Source organism: Ambystoma mexicanum, chromosome 4q, assembly GCF_040938575.1.
Source record: "Ambystoma mexicanum isolate Mex_15411 chromosome 4q, UKY_AmexF1_1, whole genome shotgun sequence".
Taxonomy (NCBI): domain Eukaryota; kingdom Metazoa; phylum Chordata; class Amphibia; order Caudata; family Ambystomatidae; genus Ambystoma; species Ambystoma mexicanum.
This window is the reverse complement of record NC_090928.1, coordinates 390417546-390434065: the sequence shown is the minus strand read 5'-3', so window position 1 is coordinate 390434065 and position 16520 is coordinate 390417546. Positions and strand designations below refer to the sequence as shown.

The 16520-nt window shown below is 44.8% G+C and overlaps 1 protein-coding gene across 1 annotated transcript in view; it reads right to left on the bottom strand.

Moving 5' to 3' along the window:
• The window catches only part of ADSS2 (adenylosuccinate synthase 2), an 888588-nt gene that overhangs the window by 436625 nt on the left and 435443 nt on the right, over positions 1 to 16520 (bottom strand). The window contains exon 4 of the mRNA XM_069607967.1: positions 5759 to 5809. Within this exon, the coding sequence (XP_069464068.1) occupies positions 5759 to 5809 (51 nt within the window). The remainder of the gene's footprint in view (positions 1 to 5758; positions 5810 to 16520) is intronic.

Genomic DNA, 16520 nt, shown 5'->3' with positions numbered 1-16520 from the left:
CTTCTCTGCAGTGGGAATCCACCCCCTTTGAGGCTAGGGCGGTGAGCCAGCTAAGCAAGACCCTCCCTAGTGGTCTGGGCAAGTGGGACCTCATTGGGAGTGACTCCCCTCTTGGCGACAAATCAAAACCACCTTTTCAGCCTATATGGATGTTGGAAAGACTTTGGCATCAGGTAATGCAGAATGTGCCTGAATGCCATCATCAAGGAAGACTGACACAATTCCTTTTCTTCCAATGACACGTATAAGGAAAGAGCGGACTGTGAATGAAGGAGAGACTCATGGAGGGAGGAGAGAAACTGCTATGCAGAGGCGGTCCTCTGTAGCATCGACTTCCTGGAGGGGCAGAACCATGTCAGACCGCGTAGTCAGCGTTGGCATGAACGAAGTGAGACCCACTAGCTGGAGGCTGAATTGAGCTTTGAAATGGCTTTGACCGAGCAAGAGGCTCCTCTAAAAGCAAGAGATACAGCGGGAAGACAACCGTTTTCTCTGGTGGCGCAGCCACTGAAGGTGCAGTGATGTGCCTGGCGCCCCAGCAACCGAGGACCAGAGACACGAAAGAAGCCCGGGTTCCTGCACTCCACCCGGCAAGCGCCTTTTCCTCCGAGAAGTACCGACGGGGAAACAGATGCTACCGACTTGTCGAGGCCAGTAATGCCTAGGATAGTTGGTTTCCAGGAGTACCGAAACTGACACAGATACGAGAAACAAAAAATGGAAAGGGCAACGGTCCCGCTAAAACAGCGTGAAAGAGTTACAAACACTGTATATCTAGGCTGGGATAGCCACCAAAAGCCTGAGAATGTAAGATAAGCTAACAGGCACATGCACTACGAAGAATGGTGCGACAGAGATACGTGTGAATTATATAAAGTCTGGAAAGCCAACAAGGCTACTAAGGACGGACAGAGATACGTCCTAACGGGAACAGAGTGAAAGAAAGGTGAATGTTCTGCAGCACGGTTCGCAAAGTGCGTGAGGCCACAGACACCTGCAATACACCAACGGGCGGACTGACCAAGTTAAATATTGTGATTAAGAAACAAGTCACCTACCAAAGACCCAAAGGACTTTGGGGAGCCCCAGTGCCATGAAGAGCGGTGGGGGTCGGGGTGGGTTTACAGAAGTGTCTTTTTTGAGTAATCCTGGATGGATTTGGACATTTGAAATAAAACCTGAGAAGAGTAACATAAGAAACAGTTTTCTTTATCAAGGGGAGTGTGAAACCCATACAGAAGATAATTATAATTTTACCCAAAAGACTCGATATGAAGATTGTGAAGACTATACCATTATGGTTCTAAAGGAACTTGGAGACTGAGAGCAAGTCACTTACAAGTTGGGCCAGGCTGAATCCCAGCCCAAGGCTATTATGCAAGCCTCCTTTTTTCCTTTTATTTAGGTGTTTTCTTAAGTGGTAGGGCCAGTTAGTTTGTTAGGATTCAGATAGAAGACTTTATTTTGGACTTGACGTGCAAAGCTTTAGTTTTGCTATGTAGGGAACCTCCCTCATATCGATAAGGCCAGTTAGGCGTTTTTTTTTTAATTTAAATAAACATCTTTAACTATGACCCAATGTAGTCTGAATCCTCCTTCTGGTCCATCACTGCAGTAGACGCTCCCAAAGAGTGAGCAAAGGGGATGAAGGAAGAAGTGGCGATGAGACTCCAGAGAAGAGCATGTTCCAGTGATAAGTTTCGATGCAGAACACTTAAGGGGAGAAGAAGCAAGACAGCTGCAGCTGAGACTCGAAGGCAAGGGAGGTCATGTGTGCCTTTGAAGACGTGAGCCAGAAAGGGAATCCAGATGCTGCAGAGTGTTAACTCGAACTGCCAGAACGAAATTAGAATATGTAGGCCCAACCAAGAAAGTGAAGAATGGTTTCATTCTGGTGACTGAAGCCCTCATACCAAATGCATCTGAAGGAAAGATTGTGTATACAAAATGGAAGTGAAGAACTGTGGAATTAAATTTCACAGCCTCAACAGTGCTGAAATAGAGGTTGTTTATTGAAACAAAGGAAGTGAATAACTGATTCATTGTCTAACTTGAAGAATAAGAAGGTGAGCCAAAGAGAAAGACTGGTAAAAGTAACTATCAGGAACTCATGTCTCAAATACTAGGTCATCTGAACATAGAGAATGAATCCAATGTTCCATCGTTGGGATCTGATGGCTATCAACCCTTTAATCCAGTGTTACCCACTCTATACAGTGCACCAAGCCCTCCATCACCAAAAAATGGCATTCACGATTGTACCATGTCACCTCTTACAGCCAGGAAGGAATGTTCAATCCTCCGACGCCTGACCCCTTAAAAGAGCAAACGAGAAAACATGGATGTGCATTCTCAGCGACACTGCTGACCTGGGTATATCCCCAGTTGTTTCAAAAAGAGCCATGGATGACATACTTGCCTTCACAAAAGATGTAAAGCTCAAGCAACATCGGGAGTCCATAGTTAAGGCAAAAAGAATTCATAGTTTCTCTAGCATCTGGGGTAGAGGACAGTTACTTATCCAACAAATGAAATACGGGGATCCATTAGCTGTGATTTGCTTATCTATTACTATTGGTCGATCTGTCCATCAGTCTACAGTTTTAGCAGGAGTAAACCAATGTCTATAGGTCACTGATGGTTCAGTCTCTAGCCCTTAGACCTCGCTGTCACAACCAGAGTTATGGGCTAACTCAGACTTCTTAGGTAAAGCCAAAGTGAGTTTACTGTATATACTGCATTACACTAAAACTGGATTTCTCCCTTAGACTCTGAAACCCTTGCTGCCCTTTGTGACCCTGCCTATAACTTCACCCACTCTCCCCACCCAACTTGTAGGAGAGGTGGTGTAGGACTGTATCTTCCAAACTTCCTACCTTTTCCTACTCTCCTATTTGCCGCAGGTTCTCCCTCTTTCGAATACACTATCGCCACAGTCATTTCTCCCTATGACATTCATGGTATGGCTCTCTATCGGCCACCTGGTCCCGCTGGTCAATTTAGATTAAGAGAGGGAGAATGGAAAAGAAGGAAGTCATAGGTAAATTGGAAAAGATAGGTGAGAGAGTGTGATAACATCAGGACTTATTGGTGTATATGAGGGCTTCAGGGTAACGAGAGGGAGCGGAGAGGAGAGAAGGAGAGTTTGGAGACTAGAGAGTGAGAAGAAATTGTAAAAAGGTGCACGGGTAGGTAGAGAAAAAGGGGGCAGTGGCACTAGAGAAAATAAGGAGTGGGGAGTGGGAAGATTCCAGAGAAAGGGGAGCGGAGATAGATGCAGAGGCAGAAATAGAGGCGAAAAGGGAGAGACCGAATATGTGAAGGGGAAGACTGGAGGAGAAACCCTGGTGACACTGTAAAACCAGGCCAGATGTATCCCTTAGAAACATCCCAGAAGGAGACAGATAGAAAAGGCCACAGGCATTAAGTTTCTCTCCCAGACTAAAGAAGACTTAGGGCCTCATTAAAAGGACGGCGGTGGACCAAGGTGCTATTAGCACCTTGGTCCATGCCGGTAAAATACCAGCACCGCCTTGGTGGAAAGGGGAATTACCGCCCTATTCCAAGGTTGGTGGGGCGGTAATTCCCCCTTCCCCCATTGCCCTTCCCCATTCCCATTTTTGCCCCATAGGGCATAATGGGAATGGGGAAGGTGCTAATTACGGCACCGCAAATTGCGGTACCGTAATTAGCTCCCTGGTCCCTTTGCGGGTTGGTTTTTAACGCCTGCAAAAAGCAGGCGTTAAATTCTCCAACCCACAAAGGGACCTCGTAGTAAGGTGGTAAGGGTTTACCGGTACCGGTAAAATACCGGTACCGGTAAACCCTTACCGCCTATCGTGTAATGAGGCCCTTAGAGTACCTGTTACCTTTCCTTAGAAAACATCTGGGAAATTCTAGTGATTCAGGAAGGCTGGGCAAGGGTGGAGGGAGCCTGCAGAGAGCTTGAGAGAGCCATTAGGACCCTATAGTTTCAACAGTCCCAGCCTTCTCAAACCATGTTTTCTTTAAATTGATACAAAAGCTTGAATCTTTTATTCTTGTCTGTGGATTTCAGAGGCCATCTGTGACATGGTCCAGTTCGCAGGGCATCAAATGACAAAATTAAGCTAAAACTAAAAATCTTAGGTCAAGAAGCAGAGTTTTGGTCAAAAGCAGGAAACTATTGAGATGCTACCTTATGGTTGGGATCCTTCATGTAGTGTCATCTTCTGGATGATTGGCTATAGTGATGTCAGGTTTCATTGAGACTGGGAATGTCAATGTTAGTAGGTGCATGGAGTTAACTGAAGTATTCTGTCACAAGGGAGGACTACAGAGGAGTCACTGGATTGCTGTCTGTCAATGCAGGGTTACTCTGCAGACTTTCCACTCCAAATGTGACACAGGCTTGAGCATCAGAAGAGTACAGATGGCTCTCAATGTTAAGGACTAGGTGCAGAGGCACTTCTAAGTAAAGTGGGCACGGATGAGAAACTGAGTAACATAGGTTTGTGATGCAGATGAAGTGCAGACGCCACACTCTGATTTCCTTGCAGACTTGTCTTTGATGTTGCCTTACAACTGCAGGTATCACGCCCTGTCAGTGTCAGTGCCTCACAGCTCTCGGTTGGTTCACTCGCCCAGCAGTAGGGTCCCTTCTTGGACAGGGTGCACATGGGAGGGTAACATGGTAGAACCTTTTTCCTGTATAATCTCGCTAAGAGCCCCGTGGCACTCACCAGTATTTACATCCCTGTCGAGAATCAGTGCTACAATCAGCATTGGCTGCGACCCACAGCTTTCCGCTGCACAACAAAAAGGCTCCCTTTGCGAACTGTCCTTCCTTCTGGGTGTAGACTGTTGCTGTGATGGCAGCGTGGGCGTATGACACAATAAAATAAAATCACATGCCACAGGAATCACGCTTCAGGCAGTGACATGCTGCTTAACAAAGCCTGTGGCATGACCACCACCTAGTTATTCTGACCCTGAATGTGTGTTGGCTGACTTGGGCGCATCTGCAATGGAGCGTGTCCTCTACACCTTCCTAGCAACTCATAAAAACAAACGAAGCACAGCCTCAAATCAGTGTTGTGTGGGTTATAACTTATAAAAGAAGCTCAAACTCCTTCCAAGCCTTTCGCCCTTCCAGTTCTGCTGTCAGTTGTTCTGTTCATTCCAGAACTCTGCTTTTTCTACTTACCCCAGTATTCTGAGTTTCACAGTTTTCCCTGGCTGCTCACTTGTCGGCACGATTCCTATTGCAGACCTGTGGAGAAGGCCTTGCTGAATGCCTGGCTCCTCTGCATCCTACCTGATGACCACCATTGTCACCCATTCACAATGCTTGCCCTTGTCTCTGCAACAAAGAAATCGAGGGTGGCTTCAAACCGTGTTGCAGGGAGCTGGTTACAGCTAAGCTTCAAGGCCAGAATCTGCCAGGCTGGTTTGGAGCACTCTTCACATGTACATAGCCCACTCAGCTTCCGTTCTGGACCCCAAAAGCGGACCTGGATACCACTACCTCAAGGAGACCAACACGCGAGAAGTGCACCTTGATAGGTGAATATAAAAAAAAAGGAAAGACACTGGCGGGAATCTAAAATAAATGCAGTGGTTCTGGGTTGCAATATAGGACTTTTGGTCTTACAAATGGGTTTACAACAAAGAAATAGCCTAACAACCAAAATGCTCCCCTATGGATATGGAAATGTTCAAACCGAGATTGCAAAATATAAATGCACAGTAAACAATTTAAAAAATAAACTCATCTCACCAATATGGGCTCTGTCCGAAATGATTAGCCTCTTCTCCCAGCCTGCTAAACCTAAAATGAAAGAAAACTAAATATTATTTTATTACAGCATAGTTACAGCCTCATGCATACTTGGAACAAGTGAGTGCCTTGGAAACTATTTTCAAAACCATTTACAAATGTGCAAAAGGGCGGAGGGCATGACGCCGCTTTCAAACTGCACAGCATATGACTAAGCTACGACTAGCGCACCAAGTGATCTCAGCTGTACATACAATGGCCGACTTTGGAAACAACAGACGATAGCAAAGAGGACATTCAAACAGCATTATTCACCTTCTTAGTTAATCCCGATACTAAACAAAGAAACTTGAAACATTGTGGTTAACTGGATGTGACATGAGCTGGGGCAGGGGAGTGACCTCATATTTGTGTTAGGTGTTACAGAACGAACACATGGTCATCCTACACCCTGTGGTAATGAACACAAGCTCTACTTTTATGAAGCTTACACATATGGGATCTAATGGGCGAGTTACTAATTCCAAGAAGGATGTTTTCTGTTTCTTTTCCTCTACATTTGCTGTCCATGTAGTGTACTCCCCCAAACTAGAGACTGGCAAATCTGATGTCAGTAACTGGAAAGTTACCACACTGTCTATTTCCATTTTGGTCACACCATTCAGATTTTCCGCAGACATATCCAGGAATAGACTTTAGGAGTCATGATTTCACAGGTTCAACCAGGAGCAGACCTGTTGGTTGCCAATAATACTGTAGTCTAAACTGCTTCCCCCGTATAGGTTTCCATAATGTTATAGTTCTTTTGCTTCCAATCATCCTACAATACTTTTACTACCATTCAATATAATCATATTCAATATATCAGCATTGAAAGGGTGAGGAGAGGTAAGGTAGCCCTGTGTCCAGCAGACTGAACACAGAGGTCTGTGGCAAGCGACCAACTCGTTGAGCTATCTTCCATACATGCTAGAGGCCGAGTGGATAACTAACCCATTTGAGTGGACTGCTCGTGACAAAGTCCCCTGCCTCACTCTGGGGGCTTGCAGTGAGTTGACTGAATGTTTCCCAAAACTAGGGAGTGATGGGCCCAGCGGCGGTATGGGGAAGGTTCCCCTGGTCACCCTCCTTTGGTTTGTCTTTGGGCAGACACCAGTCACATGGCATCAACTAGGCCCAAGATCCGTTTAAGGGGTCCAGACCCTACACCCGGGAAGCAAAGGCAATGTGAGATACGAGAAATGTGGCTCGTTACTGGCACTTCAAGAGAACCAAATGATGGGGGTCCAGCAGTTCCGTACAGGAATGGCATACAAAGAGAGAAAGCCGGGAGCCTGAATTAGGAAAAGCGAGACTCTGTCAACGAGCCATCAAGTATGCAAAGCCTCCACTATGGAACAGTTAGGAACAGATGGGATCAGACAGTCGATTCAGAGGGCAGGCTTTGGGTGTGACAACCCAAGAGACAACCACCCAAGTGGAGAGACTAGCCAGCTCCATGACCGAAACCATCCACATAGGAAGGGCCTATTTGTCCACACTTGCACAAGCTGCATGAAGAGGCACCCTTACTAATGCAGGATCGAGGTGTGGCAAACAGAGGGAGGACTTCCAGAGGGGAAGGACGGGCCAGTTCCAAGTCCCACAGGAGAGCTGTACACTTTCTGGGGGGCAAGAGGGTGGAACCCCACAGCCAATGCCCATACCAGCTGACACACCTAAATATATTTTTACAGAACAAGGCTGGGAGGCTCTGAGGTTGGAAGCAAAGGGAGAAGGAGCTAGAGACCACAGGAAGAAGAAGACCGGAGCAGCTTTGGAAAAGGCTGTAGGAGGGACAGGAGACCCTGGATGGGAAGCACAGGCCAGGAGGCTTGAATGGAGGTCCAGAGGGTTTGGCCATACAGAGCTTGGGAGCTGGAGGAGAGGGCCCAGAAGGTCAGCCTAGAGAGCCAAAATAACTAGGAATGCTGGTAAGAATTCAGGGTGTGCTGGCCAAAGAGATGGAAGGTGTCCAGGGAGTGGAAGGTGCCAAAAGGGATGAAGCATGCGATGGTAAAACAGAACTAGAAAGTAAGGAAAGTACGTTCCTAAAGGGGTGAAGAAAAGAGAACAGGAAAGTGGTGACAGGCCTGGCCGAAGAGGTGAAGCAGGTGATACTGGCAGTAGTTTGGAGAGTGGAGAAAAGGTGCAACCAAAAGGGTGAGAAAGGTGATAGAGAGGGGTATCTGACAAGGGGAGACAGTTGTGCCCCAAGGGTGAAGGTGGTGATGGAAAGAGTCATTAAGACAAGACAATTGTACCCAATGAGAAAAGGTGTGACCAAAAGGGTGAAGAACGCGATAGAGAGGAGGATCTAACAATTGGAGACACATGTGACCAAAGGGAAGATGATGATGAGGGACAGAAAGAGTTGGTAAAAGGAGACAATTGATTGTAGCCAAAGGGGAAAAAGCGTGTGAGAGATAGAAACAGAGAGAGAGAGAGAGAGAGAGAGAGAGAGAGAGAGAAAGAGAAAGAGAGAATGAGAGAGAGAGCGAGAGAGAGCGATAGAGAGAATCTCTCAAGCATTGATAGTTGTGTCCAAAGGGATGAAGAAGGAAGTGTTGAACAACTGAAGCAAGAGATAGCCGTGTTCTAAGTGGGGAAAAAGTGGAGAGAGAAGGCCGGAGCTCTGCGCGAGAGACAGCTGCAGGTGAAAAGAGTGAAGAATGTGACAGCATAGGAGTGGAGAATTGCGACACTGTCTTAAGGTGGCTTGAGGATAAGAGACTCGAGGAGAGGAGAAACTTGGAATTTGTAAACCGTTTCATTGCATAGCTTGACAGCTTGAACTAGCAGACAAAGACAGTTGAAGCCATGGAACTAAAGAGGGGAAAAGGAAGAGAAGTCGGCCAGCCCCACCCTACCAAGCTTCCCTCGCCAACACCCCAGACTCTGCAAAGTGCTGAAAGTGAAACCCCACCCCCAGATTTCACCAGAACTGGAGAGCAAGTATTTTCAAGGGGAGGAGGGGAGAGACTTCCTTGTAGACCACACCAAGGGGATCACTTCTGACTCGCACGGACAGCGAACCAGCAACGTTATGGGTCAATGGAGAAAGTAAGGGGAGACATCCCAGTGAAACAGGAGATTACCACAGCCTTGAGGAACCCAGTGGAAAGCAAGTCCTGGATACCAGGAGAATGAGAGACTTTTCTTCGTTAATAATTTTTTAAAAAAATCTTTTTTAAATATGTTTTGGTTTATTATAAACCTTTACAAAATCGTAAGATATATAAAACTTTTTCAATAAACCATACAGAATTAAGCAATTATGAATCTTCTTTAGCAATAGACAAAAATATGACAAGAGAAAAAACATTTCTAACAAATAAAACAATAAGAAAGTACAGTCCTACACAATTAAAAAATAGAACGTTTTCAAGTAAAATTTACCACAATAACTTTTACATTTATAAGATTGACCTTAAAATCCTATTTGTGAGATTTAAAATTAGAATCCCATTCAGTTAAAACATGTGAGAGAAAGATACTCTTTACCTTCTTTAACTCATATCACATACATTTCTCAAGAAGGTTATGACACGAATTTTTAACCTAGGACAATTATCATGAAGCATTCTATACCATATGAACTCTCTGTTCACATCCTGGGTAGTCTTTACAAATTGGGCAAAATAAATTAACCTTTGTGCCTTAAGTCCAGATCAAACCAACAAAATGTGGTTGCAAAGTTTCCACAACCCCTTCTTTTTTACAAAATCTGCACCTGGGCCATTGGTCTGTGTTACAGTTTCTAATACCTCTGATTTGGTTAGTTTGCATAACATTAAAGTGAAAACGCATGAAATCATCACGTAGACGTTTACTCGGATATCGAGTCAAATAACCTTCCATACCTGGTAGCCATTTCCAAGTGGAGCAAGCAGATTTGTATAGTTTTAATTCAAGAATTTAAGTTTAGTTTTCTGCCAGCCAAAGCCCATAAGGCTAATTTAATTTTTTCCGCTTTCTTACACATTGTAGTGACTGACATACCTAGCTCCGCTAAACAAACCATGCTCTCCACTTGGAGGGTATGTACAAAAGGATTAGTCAATTCAAGATAGGCACAAGGGTATAGAGTGTCATCCAAAGTGGTTTTACATTTTTTCCATAGACCGAGTCTTTTCCATGTTGAATAAATTGATAATGATTGCAAACCTACTTCATATTTTATTAGTTCCAAAGGAATGCATTTGGGCAAGAAAAACAGCACGGTCCTCCAGATTTTACCTTCAATATACCTCAAGTACTCATGCAGCCCGTTTGAAACTAGTTCCATGCCATACATTAAACGAGGTATAATTTTTTTGATGTAAAATGCCCTTAAAGGGAACATGGAGAATTTCCCAAACTTATTATCAATGGCACGCATTTGTCTAATAGCGATTTCTGATATTTATTTCAGCTGGCTCTTTATCAGGATGGTGGAATCGGTCCCAGAAAAGTAAAAGCCCAAATACTTAAGTGTAGATTGGGCTTTAATTGTCTTGTCCCCACTGTGCCATAAAAAGGCATTCTCTCTTTTGTTAGGACTGCCGAAGCGGACGATTACCGTCTTTGTTGGATTGATTTTGAGTCATAGGTTATTTATAAATATTTCAAATTCTTTTAATAGTCTTGTAGACCAATTTTAGTATTGTCCATCAAGAGGAAATCGTCTGCATAGGCCAACCATGACATACAGACATCATTAAGTTTAGGGCACAGCAAACCTTTGCTACTTCGGGCATAATTAGCACCACACACGTATAGGTTAAAAACCGTAGGAGCCAGTATACACCCCTGCTGAAGGCCGTTGGAAATAATAAATTCCTTAGATAGTAAGCCATCGGAGTTTAAACGTACCTTTAATCTTGTATCTGTGTATAGTGCAATAAGGAGATCAAGTATGTGAACTGGAATTTCACGATCTTTTAGCTTCTGCCACAACAGTTTCCTATCCACCAAATCAAAAGCAGAGCTCAAGCCAATCGAGGCCACAAAAAGGGGTCTTTTGCCCTGTTTCATAGACTCAGCTATTAAGGATTTTAATATTAGTCCGTCACAATTGGTTCCAATATTTTTTTGAAACCTATTTGTTTAGGATCTAGGATAGATTTTTCAGTGATCCAATCTTGCAGTTCTAATAAAACCAGGGAACAGAATATTTTAGACTCCGGATCCGCAATCGCGATTGGCCTATAACTTGTTGGACACAGTCGAGAACCTTTCTTAAAGACAGGTATTACAATTGAAACTTTCCAAGATTGTGGGATACTCTTATATAATAGGATGTTTCCATAAAGTACAAACAAGATATTTGCCCAAATGACTGGATCAAGTTTCAACAACTTATTGGAAAGATTATTAGGGCCCGTAGCACCCGAATTTTGGGATTTATTAATGAGAAATGTTATATCTTTCACAGTACCTTTCAGTGACCATTTTGGACCATCTGAGATCTTAAGACTGTCAGAACCATAGTTGCCAATATAAAGCCTAGAAAAATGACCCAGCCAAGAGTCCTCGTCAATTACATTCAGCATAACATCTTTCTGGGATTTTTCCAGATAATTAATTAAGTACCAAAAGTGCGTACAGCTATACCCTCGCAGAGCTTTCAACATTTCTTCCCCATCACGTTGTGACCGGCTACCTCTATGATGGATAAGCCAATTTTTATAGCTGTGTTTAATTTTGTTTCTCTCGGTCAGTGCATCTGAGTGAGATAAACCAGCTTTTTTTTAAACTGTCTAAGTTCTTTCCTAAATTGGTTCTTACGGTCATTAACTGCTGTATCCGTGTGGTGTCTGTGACAGTTATTTAAGTTCGAGTTCATGTGCGAATGTACAGTTAGGTTGTCTATGGCAGATTTAATATAGTTGGACAAATTTGAAGCCAAATAACATTCTTCTCGTTGGTGCTTGGACATAGTATGAAAGTCTCTGACCATCGTGGCAGTAAATTTCACATTCTGTCTAGGGCACCACTTAATTCTATTCCCTTTAGAGTCAGCCCTCACACCGTGTTTGTACATGTTCACTATTGGACTTTGATAGCTAACAGCCATTTCGAAGGTAAGGAAACAATGATCACTAGTTTCAGAGTCCGTAACTTCAAACTTACTTACGGCTCTTGAAAGACCAACTGAAAGAAAAACATAATCAATAATTGATTCCGAACCTCTAGCCTTCCAAGTATAATGATCATTATGTAGAAGGTCCAGTCCCCGTGATTCAGCAAAATGGATCCACATTCTTCCCCGTAAATTGCTGTTACCCCCCAATCTAGCATGAGAGCCTGCATTGGCAAGAGCAACATCACCAGATAGACTATCACAGTGACAATTGGCATTCATATCCCCAGCCATTATAAGCTTCCCTCCCGGGTTAGTTTCAAACCATAATTCCATTATAGATCCTAATTTAGTCAATTCATTCTCAAGTTGAAGATCAGTTAATTTGCTGGGGTTCCAATACACATTAATAACAAGGACGGAAAAGCAGTCGTTATTCACCCCCAACTTGAAGGAGACCACATGCAAATGATGGGCACAACACCATTCCCCCGTTTTGGTAAAACAAATAGCTTGTTTGGCAGCTATAATCAGGCCCCCCTTTGGGTGTCCCCTATTTGTACCATGTGCACAAGCAGAAATGACAGTAAAGCCTTCCCAACATAAATGTACTCTGGACCAAGTCTCCTGTATAAGGATAAGGCAAATTGGGCCAAACTACACATGTGTTTTTCATTATGCAAAAGATTGAGGCAGCCTCTCGAGTTCCAGCTCACACATTTAAGGATGTTGCAGGAGCTAGAGGGGCTTACCCAATTGTTTAAGCGTATCGATGGACTCCCTCAAGGGCAAAGCCAACCACCTCCATTTCTGTTTATTAAAATCAGAATTCGCCTTAGAACTCTCGTTCACAAAATGTTGTTCTCGATACCCCACATCCTGTGGGACCGACTTCTGTGATGTTAATTGGGTAGGTGGCGCAAGGGATCTATGTTTATATATATCAAAGCAGCGTATCTGAAGTTGTTCCGCCTCCTTTAAGAGCAATGACCTCACCAAAGGAGAAGGAGAAGGAATGACAAGTCGTATGTAATCATACCTAAATCTATGTATAAAGTCCACCGGCTTAATGTCCGAAGAAGAGATCAAGCTGAGCTCTGATATGGTTGCCAGTAATGGCAGGATGTAAGGTCTATTCAAGGAAACCTGACCCATATCCCCAAATAATACTTTAAGGATTAGCCCAGGCATTTCTGGAGTAGCCGGTCTTCTTAAATCAGGGGAATGCCAACAGGGAGATAGGGTATTATACAGAGGAAGGCGGCGAGGGAGATGAAGGTCCAGAGGTTTTCCTTGGTTATTCGACTTCTACCTCCCTTCAACCAAAAGAAGCTCCCTTAATAATATCCAATCACCCCTACACCTCTGGTAAACCAATTAGGAACCCAAACCCTGTTGCACTCAGAAACTACCTCTCCCAGAATCCTGTTTTCCTATGTCCCAACCAAATACTCCCAGTCATTCTCCTCCCTGTCCTTCTGATTAATATTTCCCGCACTACCTGTTCAGACAACACCCCACCAGTCCCACAAATCCCCCTGTTCAGATGACGATACAAACTCTGGTCATTTTCGTTCATTCCACAACCCCTACTAATCTCACTCTTCTGAATTTACCCAAACCCCTAGTACGAGGGCTATAATCCTGTATAACACCTTTTCTCCATCCTACACCGTAGGATACTCGGGAACTCTACCGCCCTCGATTTCCAACCCAAACACTTTCTTACATTGTGACAGACAACGGACAAATGCTAAAACTGTTTACCTGACATGTCCCAACTCAAGGGTCAGGCAGAGTCAGGCAATTACCCAGAATCACACACACACCTGACTGCCCCTTCTCTTCCCCACAGGGATAAAAGATGGAGCACAGGAGCACAATGCGAGCAAGGCCGACCACAGGCGAGAGAGCTAACTCAGCACGGCAGTTCAAGAGGAGGAGAAAGACGACGTGAACCGAGAGGGTAACAAGGAGAAGCGCGACCTTGCCCTTTCTGAGCCAGGCCAGTGAGCCCTCCATCGAAGGAATCGTAAGACCGCTAACAATAACTCAAGTGTGTTGCAGCAGATGTCAATGGCACACAGAGCATGCCTACGCTGATGAGCAGGACCGAGGGAGACGTCTGCTACTGTGCTACCGCCTTAACTCCCGTTGCAAGGAAAGCCAAGCGGTTCATCAGAGCCGGTGAGTAGAGAGGAGAACTGATAAAAAACCGAACTTTGTTGAATGAAAGTCGCCAAGTGGCACATTGAGAAAAGTTCAAAGAACTGCAAATTGTTAAGGGAAGACCAGCTGCAGAGAGGAGCGGCACCATGTGGATGCTAACTCGAGAGACTCTGTTTGATCCTGTGTTCAATGAAACTACTGATACCAGAACGCCGTAGGAGAGCCGTCAAGAAAGGTCAAAGTTGTCATACAGGGGTCTCCCAAAATACCTCTACAGTCGAAAGTCTTTGACCGAGAAACCATTGAGAAACACAAGGGAAGTGAATCCCATAGCAAGAGAAAGCAAGAGGAATTGTGAAGTGGCAAGAGTGAACCCGACGAAGGGATGCCAATAAAGAGGGGCAAAGTCTAAAGTCCCAAGAAACAGTGTGTTGACAAAAGTGAACCCAGAAGAGGGATGTCCACGAAGAACTGTTTAAAAAGACATTAAGATTTGCAAAAGCCAAGGAGAAGATATCTTTGCAAAAGCCAGAGTGAGCCCGACGAAGGGAGGCAAACGTTGGAAAAGGGTCTGAGCCCAGAAGAGGGAGATCCAGAGGTGAGACGCCATCACCCAAACAACAAGTGAATGCAATAAGAAGATATTTTGACTATAAGCCAGAGTTAACCCAAAGGGAGGGAGGCTATGTTGAGAGGGGTCTGTGGCCGGAAGAGGGGGACCCAGGGGTGAAGAAACACCACCTCAAATGAAATCAGAGAGGAACTTTTTATTTGTTGTGTTGAACATCTCAGGCCGTAGGAAGCAAGAAAGCTAAACTCCAAAGATCCTGATATCGATAGAACCTGAATGCAGCAGAACAAGAGTCATTTTTGTCAGCCATAAAATTGCCACAGATATCGGAACAACAAAAAGAAAAATTGGGGGACCCCATCACAATGCAGGAAGTGTGGGATGCGATAGCAGCACTACCCAGGGGAAAGGCACCAGGCCCCGACGGACTAGGGAATGGGTTTTACAAAATATTCCAGACACAATTGGCAACCCCCCTCACTCGCCTCTTCAATCTAATCAGGGATAGGGGAGCAGTTTCAAAGGATATGGGACACTCGACCATGATATTACCCCTAAAACCTGGGAAAGACCCAGTAGAATGCACCAGTTACCGCCCCATAGCTCTCCTCAACACAGATGCAAAACTGCATGCGAAAATACTGGCGAATCTATTGGCAGCAGTACTGCCCGAGATAATACACGCAGACCAGGCAGGTTTCGTAAGGGGGAGACATACTCAGGATAATATCCGGCGCGTAATTGACATAATAGACTGGGGGGTCAGGGGGGCCTACAATTCTCGATCGCCGCATTAGATGCCACACGAGCATTCGACAGCATAGACTGGAGGTACCTAAAACTGATAGTGGAGGGTTTTGGCTGTGGACCGATATTCACCAAGATGGTTCTGGCAAATTACCAGCATCCATCTACGCAAATAATGGTGAATGGCTACACCTCAGAAAGAATCAATATCCGGAGGGGTACTCGGCAGGGGTGCTCTCTATCCCCGCTCATATTTGCCATGGCAATGGAACCATTTGCCTGCAGAATTAGGGAAGACCCGGGAATCAGAGGGGTGCGCACCGGGGAGATTCAAAACAAGATAGCCCTCTACGCAGATGATATCATGCTTTATATGGCAGACTCAAGACACACATTACCCAGAATAATCAGAGAACTGCAGAAGTTCGAAAAGACATCAGGGTTCACAATAAACTATTCAAAATCCAAAGCGTTGAATATAACCGAAGGTAGTGAAGACATAGCTCTCCTCAAGGAACATTATCCCCTGAAATGGGAAAAACAGTCCCTCGAATACCTAGGAATCCATATCACTAGAACCGTCAAGAATCTGCTCAAGGCAAACATTACACCTCTATGGAAGCGCCTGCAGGAAGACCTGCAGAGATGGGATGCCCAGGAATTGTCCTGGTTTGGTAGAATAGCGGCGATAAAAATGACCTTGCTACCCAAAGTACTGTATGTAGTAAGCTCAACCCCAGTGGACATCCCCCCAAAACAGATCCTAGAACTCCAAAAGGCGGTGTTTAAATTCATCTGGGGAAATAAGAAGCCGAGGATCCAAAAAAGGATCCTGATGCGGCCCACACTACTTGGGGGGCTGGGAGTCCCGGATATGGGGAGATACGCGTTAGCAGCTCAATTAGCACCAGCATTGAAATGGGCGGCTAAAGACCCTCTTCCAGGTGGGGGGCAAAATAGAACAGACTGCAACGGATATCCCTTTGAGTAAACTACCATTCCTAAAAACAAAAGCAAGAGACACGGGAGGTATCCTATTAGCAGCCACTAAAACGACCCTACACAACTGGGATAAGGCTATCCGTAGCAGGGGGGTGAAACTAGGTCTGGGCCCACTATCCTCTATCACGCATAATCCAGATTTCTCACCTGGCCTTCACAAAAGATTCTGG